This window comes from Melanotaenia boesemani, chromosome 10 (genome assembly GCF_017639745.1).
Source record: "Melanotaenia boesemani isolate fMelBoe1 chromosome 10, fMelBoe1.pri, whole genome shotgun sequence".
Lineage (NCBI taxonomy): Eukaryota > Metazoa > Chordata > Actinopteri > Atheriniformes > Melanotaeniidae > Melanotaenia > Melanotaenia boesemani.
The window spans coordinates 14,919,308-14,939,727 of NC_055691.1; the positions used below are offsets into that span (position 1 = coordinate 14,919,308).

Here is a 20,420-nt window from a genome sequence, read left to right on the forward strand (position 1 = left end):
GCCTTTCCAATCCAAAGAGCCATTTTTCCCTCAGCCAGCTAAATAAAACTCCTTTAGAGACGCAAATGTTATGAGACTTTTCAAAAAGTCAGCTTAATATATATTTTTAATAAAGAGCCACCATAGGATATTTGTCATTTTTGAAGAACCACATTTTTTATTTCAATTTTTAAGGTTTTAAAATAAAGGAAACACATAAAACCTTTATAAAAAGAGGATAGACAGACTTTCTTCTAAGGGATGTAGATATTTGTGGAAAATGCTGTAAAAGAAAAAAAAAGTCCCTGGTTTCCAACCTAATGACAAGAAAGATAGATTAAAAAAAATATTTTAGCCACATATTTAGAGGCATTGTGGAAGGTCCAGAGTCGCAGGTCAAACTCCCCTGATGTGTGTTAGTAAACCAAAATTTACTTCTTTTAAAGGAAAGAGACATTTTGCGCTTAACGATGCGCTTAATCGTGCTTAATCGCAGCATGTCATGCGATTAATCGCGATTAAAAATTTTAATCATTTCCCAGCACTAATATATACAGTATATATACTTATTATTTCCCCTATATACTTTCTTATTCAATTCCCTATATATTTTCCAATACATGCTATACATCAGGCATTTTTCCCAAGTCACTAAAGATAGCTGCTATTAAGCCACTCCTAAAGAAAAGGACTCTAGACACCTCTATAATGAACAACTATAGACCTGTCTCTAACCTCTCTTTTGTTTCCAAGATTATTGAAAAAGTTGTATTTCACCAGCTTAATGACTTTTTAAATGAAAGTGGAAATCTTGATAAATTTCAGTCCGGCTTCCGACCTCATCACAGCACTGAAACAGCTCTGGTTAGAGTGTTAAATGACATTAGGTTGAATACTGATTCTGGTCAAGTATCAGTCCTGGTTATGTTGGATCTCAGTGGTGCGTTTGATACTGTAGATCACAGAATCCTGTTGCACAGGACATTGTTAGGGACATCTTGTGTCTTTTAACTCTGATCAGTTCTGATATATGAAAATAAGATCATTATGAGTTTCAGACCCATTAGATCTGTAATTCCCAAACTTTTTGAGCCACGACCCCCATCAGCACAGTCAGTTGTCATTATTTGTGCGGGGAATGGCGTCTCGGTGTGGACAAGAAACCCTGCCTCAAAGCAGATGATTGACCGCTTGGAAGCAAGGAAATAAATTGAGAAAAGATTAAAGAAATATATATTGGGAAATGAATAGAGCAAACAAAAGGGAATAATAAAATGAATAAAAATTAAACAAATTATGTGAAAATATTCATATTTAATATGTTATAAGGTATAATATAATTTGCCATTCCTGAACAAACTCAAGAGTAATTCTACTGACTTGTGAGTCATAATTCCTTGTTTCTATAACTGACTTATCCCTGCTTCCAGTTAGCTAACTGCAAAAAAAAAAAAAGAAACCCAACAACATGTCACTACTGCATGACTGATTATGTAACTGCATTTCGTTGAAAAAAAAATATCACGTTAATCACTGAATTTGTGGGAACAGCAACATCTTTAGTTTCTTGTTTTAACTCAGCTCCAGTTATCTTGCCATCACTCTTTCCCTCCCTGCTATGAGCTGTGAATGAACAAATCAGCCTGGCACCAATCACAAAATGAACACAATGGACACTCAAATTCTTACTGCTGGGCGAGCCGCTGCCCCACCTCAGGTGGAAGTTTGCTGTTCTGCTCTGGTAGTTTCTGAGTGATGGCAGAAAATGAAATCATTCACTTGTTGTTTTCATCTTGCCAAGATAATAACTAGTAGTAGTCAGTTTAAATCAGCAGTTTTAGCAGTGAAAATCAGTAGAAAGTGGGAGCGAATGAAACTTGGATTTCCTCACACTGGGTCACTGATTAGTGACTCATATTTCTCAAAAAACAGACTCTCTGTGGTGACTCAAGTCAGTAAAAAGAACCAAGTTTTGCATCACTAATATGGGGGTGGATCAGTTTCTATGGAACTGAAACACCATTGACTTAGTCAATATAGCCATCATCCCATCTTTTGAAACTATGGCACATATATACATGCCTGCATGCACACATACCATCTTCTCTCTCTGTTGCTACTTTAAACATTTGGTGCAGTACATGTAAAAAATATTTAATTATTTACAGAGAAAGAAAAGGAGAGAAAGAAACGAGATGCATTTTCTTTCAGGAGACACCATCAAATATATTCTGTATATCTATAAAGACAAAGAAAACAAATCATGAAGGAATGTGTGACTTTAGAATACTAGCAGCAGAATTGAGATACTTCATTGTTTTCTTTTGTAAACAAACATTCTTTATTTCTTGTTTCTTTTCCTGTTTTGGAAAAATGAAGCTGCTTGATTATTGGTTAATTTCTGGATTTCTTCCCAAGGGCAGGGATGAACAACCACAGTTGGGTGTTGACATTGAGGAGCCTCACAGTGGGGAGACTCTGGAAGAGATGGTGGACAACGGAGTAGATTTGGTTTACTCCCTTAATGACAGGCCACCATGGTACCTCTGCATTCTGCTTGGCTTCCAGGTAAATTAATCATGTGTCTTTTATTGGCCCTGCATTATAGGATGGCACAAATATGAGTAATAAAGAATGTTTTTTTTTTTTTTTTTTTACATCTCCAAACAGGTTGGTGCTAGTCCAAAGCCTAAGATATGCATCTAAATAGGAAAAGTTTCCTGTTCCAATCATAGTCAAGCGTCACTGCCCACATACTCCCATGCTTAGGCTTGTCCATGTACTACCTAACAAACATGCCAGTGTTTGTTAGGTAGTTCATGGACAAGAAGGCGGTGAAGTGTTAAGTTCCTTTCTGAGTTCTGACATAAATTTCAGCAGTCACACCCCTTAAATCAAATTTCATAAAATCTTTTTGTTATTCGTTTTTGTCCATATGAGTTAACGATGCTCATGTCAAAAGTGTTACAATTTCATAAATATTTCCATCATGTAAACACACAACTGATATAATCACATTATATACCATCCATGTTAACATGTCAGCCGATCAGACTGAATACAATTGGACTAAAGAAATATTTGTCCATGTAAATGCAGCGATTAATCTTATTCAGTACAATAAGAACATTCTCTATATGTAAACAAAGACAACATTTAGACTTATATTTAAAAAAAGATTCCTCAAAATAAGTACAGAAAAAGAACTTAAAGTATAGAATAGATATCAGCCGTCTCTTTAAGAGAGCTGGAGATGATAGATATTGTTCTGTGTAGCCAAAACATCTGACAAACACCTAAATCTAATCCTTTTGCAGTACTGAGGACAACTAGATTGCTCAGATGATCATCCTCCATCCATCAACACAAAACAACTAGTCTGTATTGAATCTAGGTTCATATGTGTAACGTAGATACAAGTGTAATAAACAGGGTGTAAATCTCAACCTTAAAATCAGCTCTACTGGATCATGTATTCAGGAACTCTGTAGCTGTAACAGGCAACCTTTTTGTTACAGTGGGAATATGACACATAATAATGACAAAGTAGCCTTATGTAAACATCATGTGACATTTATTTATTTTTTTTTTAACTTGTCCTGTCCAGCATCAAAGCAAGCAGAATGATGGTCTGGTTGCTGTGCTGTGCAAATTTGCTTTGCCAAGGGGAGCTTTATGTGTATAAGGTTCCTCTTGATAATCTGGTTAATTCATTTATTGATTTAATTCTATTTATTTATTTTGAATTATGGAATCTATGTAATCTTGCTGGACTGAACAGAAAAAGGAGGACGGCAAAAAGAAGCAAAAAGAAAAGCAGAAAGAAAACAGAGGAGACAAAGACACAATCAAGAAAGGCCAGGGGCCGTAACAATGGATAGAAAGCACCAACCCCTATAATCCAAACTATCACCAGACAACCAACTTCTACACCTGTACAGAAACACAACAGAGAATTTCCTTTGGCTTTAACAGAAAAACAAAGCTGAGAATCATGAGGAGTTTCTAAAAAATAACCAAATCAACAACAAAAGATAAAGAAAAGAAAAAAAAAACATGTAGCACAACAACAGCCAAAGTACCAGATACACATTTACAAAACAAACAAACAAAAACAACAACAACAAAAAAACTTAACAAAGGTAGCTCTTAGTGTATAAACCCAGTGGACAGCTCAGTGACTGTGTCAGAATGTAGAGTATGAGGAATGAGAAGTGAACAGAGATGAGTGTTATTGCAAATGTGACCAAGCCTCTACATAGGCTAGAGGTAGATCTGCAGGGCGATCTGCAGCAATCCTGTAACACAAACCCAAGCAAGCCACCCCACCATGAAGACTACCCCGGACCTACCCCGGGGGTGGCAGAGGAAGGCCCCGGCCAGAGCCTGGGCACAGGCCCTGGCGGGCCAAGATCTGTGGCCACCCACCCTTCCAGGCACCAGCCATCCAGGGCAGGGAGAGCACAGGGCCAAGGGCTCTGAGTGCCCAGAAGCATTCGTCTCCTCCACCAAGGCGAGCAACCACCCCAATATTCCAGACACCTTATCTACTCCAACCCTCAAATTTGGCACAACCGAAAAACCAAAGGGCTTAACAATAGGCTGGATAGTTGGCAGATCATCCGAACTCTGGTCTCCATGTGGGAGACCAAAGTTCGATTCCCCAAGAGGTTGAACATTAACATCTTCCAGTTGGGTCCTTAGGCAAGACCCTTAACGCTACTACCTTACCACTGTAATGGGCAAGACACACAGGACGCGACTTTGCTCCTTCTCCATTTATTTTCTTTTTTTTTTTTTTTTTTTTTTTTTTCCCTGTCCTGTCCAGCATCCTAACATACAGAACGGTGGTCTGTGTGCCATATTTTGCTTGACAGATTTGCTCTACCAAGGGAGACATGTTATATACATGGCTGCCCTTGATATTTTTATTATTTTTATTGTAATCTTATTTTCTTTAGTCTTATATGTCAGTGCCGAACCTGACAGGGAGATAGAGGAAGAGAGAGAGAGAGAGAAAAAAAAGGGAGAAAAGGACAGGATTAAAATGTGGAAATAACAGTTGTCTGTGCTGCCCAGAACATATCACAAAAAAAAAACATAAACTACCACAGTACTACATGATACCGAAAGAAAGATAGAATGATGATAATATAAAAAATTACAATAGTCATCAAACGTACCTGCAGATGAACGTACCAACACACAAACATCAGCTACATCTAGTGAGAAGCAGATGGAGAGACGAGCACGTTTGTGAGCATGCACGTGTTAATATGCATGTGTGGCCATGCAACAGGGAGGAAATGTGTACCCGCAAGGGGGCCACGATCACGCCGCACCCCGAAGCATCAGCGGGGGACGGGGGGAGCCCGAGGCCCCAAAGGCCAAGCAGATCCACAGAGTACCAAGCCCGGGACAGCCAAAGCAGACAGAGCAGCGGCCCACCCGGACCAGAGCAGAGGGGTCCCCAGACCGGAACCCCCGCCCCCGGCGCGACGGGGCAGGGGCACCGGGCAGCCCAGTCTAGGGCCTGGTGGGCCCCAGACCCGACCCTCTCCACATACACACACCCACACAACCACATACATTCTCCCTGGGGTCTCACCAGCCCCCCGATGCGGCACCGAGGGAGATGGCGCCCAGCAGCACCCCACACAGGACTCCAGGCAGGCACCGAACCTCCACCCCCCGCAGCCCCGAGTGCATCCCGGGACACGAGGGCGTAGGAAGACCCCGGCCCCCCTGCCCCCCAGCCTGAGTTATGTGTGCATGAGTATGGGCTATTTATAATGCAATTAAAAACTGGAAGGAGCCATGAGATGGTGATGGGTCCCACTGCTGCCAGGCAGCAGGACCCCCTCAGGACTCCCTCAGTGTGTGTGAGTGTGTGTTATGTGTGTAGTGCAGTACTGTTAAATGTGGTAGTGTCTAACATGTAAATAAAATCGGGGGGAGAGAGGTCACAAAGGGAGGGGATGGAGGAAGGGCCACCTCGGTGGCTCCTTTCCGCCCACCCATAGCCCATGTGCCCATCCCCCCGAGGCCCTAAATGTATATTGATGTCTAGGTTGTAATTAAAATCTAGTGGGGCGGGCAGTCACAGGGGTCCACCAGGGGATCCCGCAATGGGGACCCCCCAGCCAAACCCACCGCCTCCACCCGCCCCACAGTGCCCTATGTGTAGTGTGTGTGATGTGGGGTGGCGGGGGAGGAGAGGGGCTCGGGGAGGGGCACAACTGGGAGAGAGATCCCCGTCCCAGGCAGCCAACTCCCCAGCTGGCCGCTGTAGGCGCCCCGCCCCCCCAAGACCACCCGAGGGAAGAGGGGCAAAGGCCCGGCCCCGCCAAGAGCCCAGCACACAAGCGCCCCGGACGCCCACCCACCCCCGGCAGCCCACGCCACCACACCAGGGGACCAGAGAGCCCCAGGCCGCACACACGCATCCTGGTCGGGTCCAAGGCACAGCGCCCCCATCCTCCCCGAAGGAGCCCCCGGCGGGAGGGGAGAGAGCGAGAAGGAGAGCAGACTCCATCCCCACTGCCCACCAGGACTCCCGCCGCCCCCCTTCCCCCTACCCCCTACCCCTCCCTTAGACCCAATGGACACATTGTAATCCCAAGGGTACCTGCCCGGCATCGGATCAGCCCGACCCCGATGGCATGCCCAGGGCGACCAAGCCCCCCCGAGGCCCAGGAAGGGCCCACCGAGCTGGAGGGAGGCAGCCCCCAGACCCCGGGGCACCCGCCCCCCGCCCGGCCCCCACCCCAGCAACCCGGCCGCCCAGCCCCAGGCCAGCCCCCCAACCGCCCCGGACCCCCAGTCGCCCCCCGGCCCGCCCCCAGTGAGCACCAGCCCCCAGGCCCCAAGGCCCCTGAGCCAGTCAGCCACACCGTCCCCTACTCAATGCCCCCCCCGACCACCGACCCAGAGAAACGGCCAGGGCCGATGGACCCCCAAGGCCCCCCAGCCAGCCCCACCCCTGACCCCCACAGAACGACTAGACCCCAGCACCCCTTCCCACTACGTGATGTGACTAATCAGCGGGGTCCAGGAAGACTGAGAGTTAACTGATTGGTGTTTAATGGATGCCGATACAGACTCTAGACTGATGTGATCCAACAGGAGATTTCTGTACTGGTTAATATTTAGATTGTTTTTAGACTTCCAGTTCACTAGAATAGTTTTCTTTGCGATACATAAGGCCGTGAGGACCATATGTGCTTTGTTAGTGTCTATATTAATGTCACTTAGGTCACCCAGTAAACAAAGTTTTGGACATGCAGGAATGTTACATCTAACCCATGTTGATAAATCCTCACAGACCTTATTCCAGAACTTCTGGACAGGTGCACAAAGCCATAAAGCGTGTAAGTAATCATCTGCTGTGTTACCTGTGCACTGTGTGCAGATATCGGAGTGATTAAGACCCATCTTGAACATCCTTTGTCCTGTATAATGCGTTCTATGGAGGACTTTGTATTGTATGAGTTGTAAATTTGGGCTGTCTGTCATATTAAAGGCATTAAGACATATTTGTAACCAAAATGGTTGACTAGGATTGATGGATAAATCTATCTCCCATTTTGAAGTAGGTAGGGAATTTGAGTCATCTATTTTTAACATTAATCTGTATATTTTTGAAAGTAATTTGGGGGTACAGAGGTCCATAAAATCTGCTACTATTGGAGGAAGTTCCAGATCTGTTCGGTGAAGGGGGAATTTTGTGTGTATTACGGTTTTGAGCTGTTGATATTCTAAGAATCTGTTGCTGTTAATCCCATTTTGTGATGAGAGTGTATTAAAAGATAACATGTTTCTATTATGGATATTATGTTCAAAGTATTTAATTCCTTGGTTAATCCATTGGTTAAAGTTTAGCATATTTTTGTTTAGTAGAATATCAGGATTGTTCCAGATGGGTGTGAGTTTACATGGTACTATTGAGGAGTTGGTTTTATTGAGAAATTCCCACCATTCTCCATTTATTTTCAATGGAACTTTTGAGATGAATCAAAATGTGAAATCACTGCCCTCCTCCAGCCAAACGACAGGCGACATTCGTGCATGTGAAATGCTCATTCATGCAGACGTGCACACGGGGGCTTGCGACACGACACATGAAAACAGAAAAATGTTAAATTTTTGTTGCTGTTGTATGGCACTACAATCAATCAGCAAGAGGTTTCATGGACTGACCAATTAGCTAAGAGCAGTGTTGGTCAAGTTACTTGGATATAGTAATTAGTTACTGATTACTGATTACTTCATGAAGAAAGTAATCCAGTTACTTTATTGATTACTTATTTTCAAAAGTAATTAGTTACTTTAAAAATTTTGTTACTTACTTTTTAAAAACATGATGCACAACCTGAAAATGTTATAAAGCAATAGACCTTTCAGCCTAATTCTGTTCTTTCTGGATATTCCATCATATAATATTAAGTCAAATGAAACAGTCTTTTTCAAAACTTGTTTTATTATTTTCAGTCTTTTAACTGCGTGTGCATTGCATCACGAAAAAATGAATTTAAATGTTATAGTCTCTGACTTGAAGAAAATTGCTGAAAATGTAAATGTATATTCTGCACATTCCACTATATTTTAATAAAATAAAGTCTTTCTTCTGTTGAGTTATATTTCTGCTTATTCTAGCATATGAAATAAAATAATTTATACTCCATTTCAATAATGTAAATAAAAATACAGAAATAAAATAATGAAACTAAAAGTCTCTCATGTATTCCAAATTATTAAAATTTAAGTGCAGAGTAGAGTAATAATGAGTTTAACAAAACAGAAAATACTGTTGATGCCAGATTTAGACTGTTAGTCCAGTCTCATTTTATGGTTACCCTGACCAGTCCTTTTTTTTTTTGTTTTGTTTTCTTTCGGAGTAAAACAGGGGTTATATCGCATCAGCAGAAGCTTCTCAAACCTCCTATCAGACAGTCTGTTCCTTTTCGGGGAAAGCACCAAGCCGCCTAAACTCAACAGCCGTTCCACTGGTGCACTGGTGGCGGAGTTGGAGTGTTGTATTTCATGTACATCTTTTTGACGTTTGGGAATTGATTCAGAATCTCAAGCTCTCAGGTCTCATACCCTGACTTTAAATAGTCAGTTACTTCTTTTTCTGCCAAGTGGCTTTCTGTGTGCTGGTTCTCAAAATCAAAAAAGTCCATTTCAGCTGTGCTGGCCGGCAGCTGGGACACATTAGTAATGTCAGTTGCAGGAGCAGCTTTCCGACACTCTGTTGTCAGAAGCTCCTTTACATGCTCTCTCCTACACTCATCTCTCAGCAATCAAAGTTTGAACTTGGGACAAGCCACTGCTGCAAGGAGACCTTCTTGGCTCTCCAGTACAGTATCAAAACGAGTCTTGATGTCTTATAAAATGCAATATGATATAATTAATAATATAATTATTTAACTACATAATTGGCCATTTTGTGGCCTTTACTGACATAATACATCTCATGTGTTATCAGTGATGTATGAAATTTAATTTTGGTTGAGGCTATTTTTACCCTCTTTATTTTAATCACTTGTTGATGTTGTGATAAATATTCATTATTAATGATTATCAATGTCCCTGATATTGCTGTTTGTTGCGTCTCGTGTGTTCAGTTTCACCTGGGTGACAATGAGTTTCGACTGTCATGTCGTTGGTCGCCTCCCGTGTGTCAAGCCTATTAGTTGCTTTGGATAAAAGCGTCTGCTAAATGACTGTAATGTAATGTTATCAGAAGCAAAACATAAATACCAATGAAACATTTCCAAAAGCAGATACAATAAAAGGAAATAAAAAAAAGAAACAATAAAAAATAAAACATTTTTAAAAGATTAGCAGCAGCCAAATGCTTTGGAAAATAAATTAGTTTTCAATTTAGCCTTGAAGATATTTATGGAGGCACACTGAAATAAAAAGGCTGTTCCAAAACTTTGGAGCTATCATGGAAAAAGCACAGGAAGGAACAGATACGAGCAGTTGAGTAGTAGATCTAAGACAGAAGAGTTCAACAATGTAATGGGGAGCTGCATGTTTCAGAGCTTAAAAACATATAAAAGAATCCTAAACTCAGCACAACATTTTACTGGAAGCCAGTGCAGAGACATTAGGACATGTTTGAGGCTGTCTCTTCTCTTTGTTGCAGTTATGAGTTTAGGTGCAGCATTTTGTCTCAGCTATAGATGAGATAGAAACACCTGCATAAAAGGGTGTTACAGAAATCAAGCCTTGAGAATATAAGTGTTGAGGTAAAGTTTGTCCAATTTTTGCACTTCAGTTAATCTCTTAATACCCTGCAGCACTGTAGCACTTTCCAACTGTGTTTCTATGTGTTTCATGCATTGTTTTTTCATATTTTTATGACTCTGTCAAAAAGCACTTTGAGTACCTTTTGGCTATTGTAAAGAGTGTTATGAGTGCTACTCATTGCAGACAGCTGGGGCTTGTTCTAGATGCAAATCCCTGGCCCTGACGTCCATTCGGAGTAGCTGGAGCAAATGCACCCCAGGTGACCTCCCCGGTGATTGGCTCAACGCTCAGCCAATCATACTGTAGCTTGATGGAAACCAGGAAATAAAGGGCTGCTGCAATGTTCAGTCGAGAGGGAGAAGTGAACAGCACAGGCTGCTTCCCCTCACCTTAGATGAGAGAGGCTGATTAGCGCAGGTGGCCTCTTCTCTTGGTTCGGCAGAAGTATGGTGGCATGACTTTTCTGGGTGTTCGTTTACTGTGCTATATGGTGGTCATTTTGGTGGAAGGCTATTTTGTATTTACAGCGGGGCTGCACCTGGCTGTTCATGTCCCTTCAGGGAACTTAGTTATAGTCTTTAGTTTGGACTCACCTTCGTTATACACTCAGTTTCGGTTCAAACTTTGCTGCACCTTAGTTTGTGTTCTGCCATTTTGTTATCCTTTGTATTATAGGGTTTGTTGTGTTGGGCTAGGTTAGGCTTTTGTTTGTGACGGAGGTCACTTAGTTTATGGGAATTGCTGCTCTTTTGTTCATTTAGTTTTGCACCGAGTTATGGACACTCCTTTCGTTTTACTCAGTGGTTTTTGTATTTGGTTTTGGGTTAAACCTTTTGTATTTCTTTTCAGCAGTTTCACTAACCCCAACACTTGTTTACCTTTTGTTCCAGGTTTTATCCGTATTTATGTTTGTCAATAAAATGTGTTGTGTTTAACTTTTACACCTGTCCCAACGTACTTTTGTGTTGCGCCCAGTCATGCCCCGGATATTGGTCATAACAAGGACTATATAAATAACATTTAACTGATCATTTGATTGTAACCAATTTCATGTTTTCAAGGAGAGGGATGGCTTCATTTTGGTTACGCGTCTTAACTAGAGGAAACAAGATTTGACTATAGAGTTGATATGTCTATTGAATGCTTAATTAGAGTCAAAATTAACTCAAATATCTGGGCTTTTGGTGAGTACTAACTGACAGACATCCCAAGTGGCTAGCTATTTGCTCAGTGTGAACAGGGGAACCAAAAATAATAACCTCTGTTTTATCCTTATTTAGCTGAAGATACTTGTTTGCCATGTGAGGTTTGACCTCAAGATCGTAAAACTGCCATAAGAGTTTCAGTCCCTGAAACAACTCTTCAATTTTTTTTTCTTTTTTTTTTCTTTTTTTTTTATTTAAATATTTAAACTCTTTAAAATGTTTTTGTGTTTACTGTAGTCAAATCCGTAAGCACATGCTCTAACAAATCACACGTGACTGAGTTACTGTTGGCAAGCAATTAATGGACATTTTACAACACGACCCTCACATTCAGCAGACATTCCATTCATCATTAACTTTGTTAACCATTAATCTCTTGTGTTAGAATATCGCCTGTAGAAACTGACTTCACCTGGAAAAAGTGGCAAGGCAAGGGGCAGTCTAGACCTGTTTAATCATATTCAGGGTTGCTGGTGGAAGCTGGGGTCTTTCCCAGATACAGTATACAACAACATCAAAACAAGAAGGCAAGATGTAGGCTAGATATAGATAGATTTGAAATTTTTAGGAGCCATCATGTCATAATGTGCAGAGGTACACAAAATATAAACAATAACTTCACACAGACAGACAGGTCTGGGCCAGATTTGGCGTCAAGCTGGAACTGCTGGCATATCAAGTTTTATGACAACTGGATGTTGACCTTGTCTGGCAATAATGACAATGTTTATGTGACTTCATGTCATAAGTTGGCTGATTGTGGTGATCTTATTTTACCCATATCTGTCCCATATGAATAGACACTTTAAATTTCAGTCATATTTCAGTTTAAAGTTGATTGTTTTATTTTAATTATGTATTTATTTATCTTTGTTGCTTCATTGTTCGCCAAGGCTGCACTGACAGCAGAGGGCAGATATCCAGCAAAGAGAGCATATGCGAAAAACACTGAAGACACCTAACAACTCAGTTTTTCCAGTACTTCATCATGTCAAGTGAAAAAAAGGAAGCTCTATAGGGAAAAAATAAGCTGGCCCTCAGTGTATTTGTGTACCACATCATCAGAAGAAAGCCAAAGCAGTATGACTTGGAAAAAGAGGAGATTGTCTTTCCAAAGGCTTGGACAATGTTTTAAATGCGTGAGTTATAATATCTTTTCTGTTGTACCGCATATTATAAGTGGTTAAATGTTTTTTTACTGTGACTATTCCTGACATGATTAAGTAGAATGGATGCTGTGGATTGGATAAGTGGTGGAATAATGATATAGAAAGAGTTGCTAAAAGCCATGTACAGTAGAAAGTACAGTGACTCCATTTTGTATCAAAATGGATGCCAGCCATGTAAAGAGGTGCAAAACACATGTACAGTAATAAGTATAGACTTTGTGTCAAAATGATTGTTTTGCATACAGCCTCAACTAAATAGCTCAGGGATGTTTCCAGTCTCACAGAAATAAGTAAAAGCCTTTGGCACAGTATGGCACAATTTGAATAGGTTTGGTCACTTGAGACTAAAAAGTCCATAGCTCCCGTAAGGCTTTACCTAGAAACCTAAAATTTCAGCCAGGTGTTGTTGACAAAGTGTAGAGGATATGTAGTAAATATTTTGTATCTGGCATGAAGCATCTTAATTTATTCAACAATAGCTACAAAAAGATGCATGGAAAAAAAAGAAGTTTAAAGCTAAATTTTACCTGATGTGGATCAGATATAGATTAATTCAGTGGTACAGTATGAGGTTTTTAAACCAAGAAAATGCACACTATTGCAGGTGAGTTGAGTTTTCAATGAGACAGATGCTGCTTTAGTAAAACAAATCTGCTATGTACATCAATAATTAACACCTTTTTCTTACATACAACACGCTGTGGTCTCTCTTCATTAACCCTCATTGACCATTACCTGGTCAAACCTAGGGCAAGGTATGCCTCATCATATTTTCCTTTTTTTTTTTTTTGGTAGTTGAAATTTCAGTTGTTGATTCATCATTGTTTGCCCATTGGTACTTTTGCCAGCAGTGCAAAAAGTATACATTTTATTTAGCCTTGCTGACAAGGCTAAATAAAATGGCTGACAACAATAAAATTTATGGCTTCTCAGTAGGGACATTGGCTGTATAAACTGAGATAGAAGGATAGATGGTAGAAGAAACATCTGATGAGGCTGCTCAGGCATTGGGAAGAGTTAGCAATGGGGGCAAGTTCAGCAAAAGTCATGCTTGTGGGGAAAATGACAGAAGAATTCAGAAGACAAGGACTATATTCATGAAATGTTTTATGATACAGATTATTATTTTTTCAGTGCTTTTGACATTTTTTTAGGGCAGCCCTCAGTGGTATTACACTTTAAGGCACTTGCACATTGGCTTCAGTTTCAGGCTGTGGTAATTGCTACTTGCACCATATTCTTAAAGTTGTTGGCACCATGCTGGAATCAAAGATGGACCATTTCACTTTGATGAGAAGTGACACATGGGGCAGAAAATGTCTTGCTTTGTGGTTTGTTTATGCTTTGGGTGGTCTGCAGGCTTTGCCACAGTGGCCCCACTCATGTGTTTCCACTCAGCATTATAGACTTATCGGGACTTATTAGACATATTGAGATGAGGTCACAAAAACAAAACTCACGCATCTGGGAATGAAAAAGTTTTAGAAGCAGCAAACCAGACTCTTTATTGTTTTTTGAGCCCTTAACAGTTTTTGGGGGGCACACTGCTGGCACATTAGGGGTTTCTGCTACTGCCATATGAGGGGGTTGGCTTATTTGTGAAAATACTCAGTAAAGTTCCTTTTTTTTGTCAATTCACCATACGTTCAATTACATACATAAAATTGAAATTACTGTTCTCTAAGGACCATGGCGCTGTCATATACACATCCACACAATAACTTAACAGTAAAAACAGCTAAAAACACAAAAATAAAATTAAGTAATAAAACATTGCTGGCAGCTGGAGGCTGAGGCTTAGTGATGAAACAGAATAAATTATAGTGCAGAGGAAACAGACCATAAGTGTCTAGTGCATAAAGTGACTGCCGCAACCCTGAGGACAGAAAACTGATTACTGTGGTTTAAAGCTTAGTGTGTGGTTGGAAGTAGAGAGTCTAGAGAGCCAGTCTGATGTATGAAGTTGTCCTTCAGTCTGCTGGTCCTGGGCAAGAGACTCCGCAGTCCAGGGGCCTTGTTTATCAAGCTGGCGTAAGAACAAACACTAGTGTACACCATTCATAGCCGACTTATGAGATTTATGAAAACCAAACTTAATGTGAAAATGTCCCTACCTCCATGGCAACTCTGACCCTCCCGTATGCACAAAATCTGGAAAAATGGGAAACAGTGACACCAACAGTACAGAATAAAATCAAGGAAATGTGAAACGTTTGTGCACAATCCACTATTACCTTTCACACCACATGTTATGTATTAAAGCTATTTGCAGAAATTAATAAAAAGAGGCACATTCGATATTAATACTCCTAAGAATGCATGCTCGGGGAACCCCCCCCCCCAAAAAAAAAAACAAAAAACAGGATTTTCAAGAAAAGGGGAGATGATATTAATAAGAACCTAAACCACTAAAATATTTGTGAAACAAAACTTACATGTTATAAAATACATTCAGCTAAATAAGGTGGACAGTCTGCTGCCAGCATACCAGTCAGTAAAAGAAAATGCGAAAAGTAGCTTCAGTCATTCATTCTAAGACTCAGCAGAGCGGGACACAGACTTGAGGCTGGAGGTCTAGAAGTGATGCAATGCTTATGAAACACACAAGAGGTGGATTTCCTTTTATTTATTCTTACACAATGCTATTTTATTGTTGTCCTAATTTCTGTCCAGATGGTCTTTATTTCCCGCCACTCCTTGGCTACCTTGTTAATAGTGTTGATTGTGTCCCTCTGAACCGCCCACCCAGCTGGAGCACCCAGCAACTAGAAAGAAATATTATTTAACACTAAATAAACTGCTACCAGTCTCAGATGTTTCTGTCCATATTTATTTTATAAATTAAAACAAATAAGTCACTAGACTCACATATATCTAAATTTTTACAGAAAAACAAGCCATCACGTATCAGTCTAAAAACTTTACAACAGGCTGAAGATAGAGGTGGATTGGAGCTACCCAACTTTAATCACTTTTTCTTAGTTAACAAGCTGCAGTATATCTCCAAATGGCTTAAACCTAGCAGTCTGGATGAACCATGGTTAGATGTAGAGCAAGCATTATGTGAGGATCTGTTTATCTCTGACCTGCCATTCATCAGCTCAACCATCAAAACACACAAGTGTTTTAAAAACATTAATATCAGTTCCTCCTTAGTGGCTTGGTGGGAATTTCTAAAGATAACCAAATCCTCACTTTTTCCATGTAAGTTTACACCCCTCTGGAACAACCCTGGCATCCTTCAAGACAAAAAGCTTATCAATTTTATCCAATGGAAAAATAAAGGAATAAAACAGTTAGAACATATAATAGAAAATGGAAACTTCTTCTCATTTAATATTCTCACTTCACAATATGGAATCATTAGCAAAAAAAATTTAGAATATCACCAGCTTAAATCTATTATTTGTAAAAAAATATACCATTAATCAATTAAACTTATAGCTATATATAGGGTGGCAGAATTCATGAATCTTAATGCCCCAAAGCTATTTTCAAAAACATATAGACTATTATCTAAACTAGAAGACTCAATCTGTCTTCCAACTTCAAAATGGGAGGGTGACTTATCCAGTAACTTTAATAAAGATAAATGGTCACAAATATGTTTAAACACCTTTAAAATGACTAAGAATTCAAATATGCAACTGATACAATTCAAAATTCTGCATAGAACTCATTATACAAGACAAAGGATGTTCAGGATGGGTCTATCACAATCAAACATCTGCCCACACTGCAATGAAAACACACCTGACAACTATCTCCATGCCTTGTGGCCCTGCACACCTGTCCGCTGGTTCTGGCTTCAGGTATGTGCGGACATGTCAACGTGGTTTAAATGTAATATTCCTGCAAACCCTGCACTGTCTACTAGGTGACTTGGGTGACATTAATATGGCAATTAACTCTGCACACATGATACGCACAGCATTATGCATTGCAAAGAAAGCTATCCTTGTGAACTGGAAAACCAAAAATAATTTGTGTATTCAGCAGTTTAGGAATCTCTTAGTTGACCACATCAGTAGTGAGACAATGTCTGCCTCCTCAAAGAACCATTTAGCTGAATCTCATTCCCTCTGATCCCCTGTGTTTAGTTCCATCACTTAGTGTAGGTGGAGAACTGTGACCTTGTTGCTATGGGGGTTGGGAAATGGCCGGGAGTGACTGGTGGTTGCAGGTTCTTTGTGGTTTCGCGTGGTGCGGGATCGGGCTGCTCTGCGATGGGGGTGGCTCTGGGTCTGGCCCTGTCGGGGGCTGTGGAGGCCAGCGGTTGGAGTCGCCTCGTGGCGGGGGGTGAGGCCACTGGTGATGCCTGGGTCGGTGGGCGTCGGTCCTGGGCCGGGCGGCCGAGCTATTCCAGGGAGGGCTGGGCGGGGGTTCTGGGCTCTGGTGCCTGGGGGTGGTCCCCCTCCCTCCGAGGTGGTGGGGTCCGTATGTGCTGGGGGTCTAGGCCTGCCCAGATGTGCTGCCATGGTGTGGGTTGGTGCGTGCCCTGGTGTCTGGTTGCCACCCTGGGACCCAGGGTATGGCCCGGGGGCAGGAGGGGTGTAGGGGTTTGAAGGAGGGCTGAGTGGGATTCGGGGGATTATAGGGGGAGATGCTGAGGTGTGAGACAGGGATGCTTGTATGTTGTGTGTGTGTCTATGCTTCGGATGATGTTTGTGTGGGTGTGGGGGTATGTTTGTGTGCGTGCTTATGCATGTGCTAGGATGAGTGGGAGTGTGTAAGATCATAGGTGAGTAGGTGGGTGGGGAGGGATGACATGACCCTGTGGGGGGGGCGCGCCGTGGATGTGGGCTCTCCCGCTATTCTCTTTCCACTCCTCTCCTTCCCCCTTGGGTGTCTGGTGGGTGGGTGTCTTCTGGGGTTGGTGGCAGCTCGTTGGCTGCAGTCACTGCGTGGCCTGGTCGTGGAGGGCGGCTGCCTCTGCCTGTCATGCCCTGGGGGGGCCTCCTGGGGAACCGGGATGCCTACTGCTGCTGGCAGCTCACCATCCGGAGGGAGGTTCTCTTCCCTTCGGACTTACATCCCTGGACCCCTCTTCTTCCCCGCTCTCTCTGTCTCTCTTACATACACAAATAGGTGGAGGGAGGGGGTCGATGGCACCCTGGTTCTCGGGGTGTGTGGCTGGAACATTAGGGTGTGTGCTGGCCTACGTGGGGTGGTTGTCTGGGGGGGCCTGATCCTCCTAGGATATGTTGCGGGCCCTCTGCCTTTGGGGGGTGGGGTGGCCGCCTCTGGGCTCCTGGGGCCCTGGGCCCTTCGCTTGGGCTACACTGGATGGCCGGTCCCTGGTGGGGCTGGCGGTTGCTGATCTTGGCCCACTGGGACCTGTGCCCCAAGACCGTGGGTGGCTCTTGCTGGGGCTCTCCTCTGCCGCTCTTCGGGTGGGGCTGGAGTCGTCTTCGTGGTGGGGTAGCTTGGGTTAGTGCTCCGGGGCTGCTGCTGGGGGCCCGGGTCTCTGGGCTGCCCTGGTCTGATTCTGACCTCCGTAGAAGCGTGGTCACATTTGCACGATCTCACTCACCACTCTTCATCACTAATCACTCCTTATTCCTCATGCTCTGCATGCTGACACAGTCACTGAGTTGTCCAGTGGGTTTTTATACTAAGAGATAATTCTTCTTTTTATTTTTCCTGTGAGTTAGTATCTGGTCACTGTTATGCTACTTTCATGATATGTCTTTCTGATTTGGTAATTATTTAAAAACTCTTAATGACTAGCAGCTCTGTTTTTTTTTTTTTTGTTTTTGTTTTTTTGTGTGTTTCTGTTTTTGTTTTTTGTAAAAGTTGTAGGAAATTTTCTGGTGTGTTCATGTGCAGGTGTAACAGTTTGTTGTCTGGTGATGGTGTGGATTAAAGAGTCGTTTCCTTCTGTCTGTGATCTTTTTGTCTCCTTTCTTCTTTCCCTTTTGCATCTTTTTGCTATTTTCCATCTTTTTCTGTCCCCTCCTGTCAGGTCCAGCAAGATTACATAGATTCCGTGATTCAAAGTAAATAAATAAATAAATGAATCAGATTATCAAGAGGAGCCTTACCCACAGGCCTCCTCTTGGCAGAGCAAATTTGTTCAGCACGATACAGCAACCAGATTATCATTTTGCTTGCTATGATGCTGGACAAGTTAAAAAAAAATGAAATAAATTAAATTAAAACAAATGACTACATTACTGGCATCAGTACTGTCATTCAGCAGACACATTTCGCCAAAGCAATTGGGGTTCCCCCACATGTGCCAACTTTAGATTTGATTCTGATTTATGAACAGAAACAGGCATGGGATGTGCGTGTGAACACTTTGATGAATTTGAAAGTTTTTGTACGCCGCATTTCCCTTTTTTCCTACGCACGCCACCTGTAGTTTGCTTTGCTACGAACAGTTTGACAAATGAAGCCCCAGGAGTCTCCGGTCTGATGGCAGGAGGCTGAAGAAGCTAGGAGATGGATGGGTGGGATCATCTACAATGTGAAGGGCCAGCACCAGATTGCTTACATGGAAATAGTCATTTCCAATTGAGGTTAACATGGAAAACACGTTTAAATCACCTTCTGCTTAAGATATGAGGGTTGTGAAGGATTCTGATTGGACAGTAAGTGACGTGACGTCTTTACGTCTACCAGAAGAAAGCAAACTCCAGCTCCTGCTTCTTTTCTTTTCTTTTTGGCCTCAACATGGAAGACCACATAATAAGAAAGTGGAATAAACTTATACATGATTGAGGGATCAATAAATTCGGATTTAAAATCAGAATAAACAAGCCACTTCGGATTTAAGTTTAATTCAGAATGGTCATTTTCATTTAGGTTTTTACAAGGGCAAATTAAAGAGGATTTAGTTTTTATTCTGGAATGAAGGGAAATTAAAGCTCATGTAAACAACAACAACAAAAAAAAAAAAAAAAAAAAAAAAAGAAGAAACAGTTGACAGCAAAAATTATCCTGAGATATGAAACTGGCACTGCCATTGCAATGAGTTTCTAGAGACTGCTGCAGATTTTTTCTGGATTAAAGCTAACCAACATCTGTCAAATTAGCATGCAAGAATCAAAGGTTTCAGTGTAGGTGCTGAAAAGAAGAAAGGTGCCATAAACTTTAGAATGAAAACCAGATAGATGTCAGCAATGACTATATTAAGGCCTGTTAACACAGGGTTGCATTTCTCACAGGGGTTGGGGGCAGAGAGGTGATTGGAGGATAGATGGAGAATGGGGGTTACAAGGAAGACAAGAAAGAAAAAAACAAGAGGAGGAGTCAACCAAAGAGATGAGCTGTAAATACCCAGGTGGTGTACTGAAACAAAGTCAAAGACCACATTTCCATGTTATCTGGATCACATCAGTAAGAAAAAAGCCTGGAAACTTAACACATATTTATCACACTAAAGCACATCCTGAATAGCATGTGATGAACCTGGAGGAATCACAGTCCAGTCCATTCTCCAGCCACCTAATCTGAATGTTGACAGGAGTGGTATATGGGGATTATCAGCTTGTCTTATCCACATGTTTGATGTGGTTTGGAGCCTGATTCTTCAAATGGGCTCAGCAGCTTCAACATCTGTTCATCAATTAACTTCAGCTTTAGTAAGTTATTAAGATAATGAACCAACTAAGAATTCATTTTGGAAAAGAAGTTTATTTTCTTTAATAATTTATTAATCTCAACAGTTTTAATTTACTCTCAGGAACTACATGATTTGTACATGCTTCAGTTTAAGGATAGGGCTCATAGTTTTGTTACTGTCAATAACCATCCATCCCTCTCATAACAAGGCTTGGTAATCTGATAAGGTAGCTGGGCAGTA

The 20,420-nt window shown here is 41.7% G+C and overlaps 1 protein-coding gene across 1 annotated transcript in view; it reads left to right on the forward strand.

The window, feature by feature from the left end:
• The window catches only part of si:dkey-106n21.1 (solute carrier family 23 member 2), a 94,619-nt gene that overhangs the window by 15,654 nt on the left and 58,545 nt on the right, over positions 1 to 20,420 (forward strand). The window contains exon 2 of the mRNA XM_041998258.1: positions 2,398 to 2,547. Coding sequence (XP_041854192.1) covers positions 2,398 to 2,547 — 150 coding nt within the window. The remainder of the gene's footprint in view (positions 1 to 2,397; positions 2,548 to 20,420) is intronic.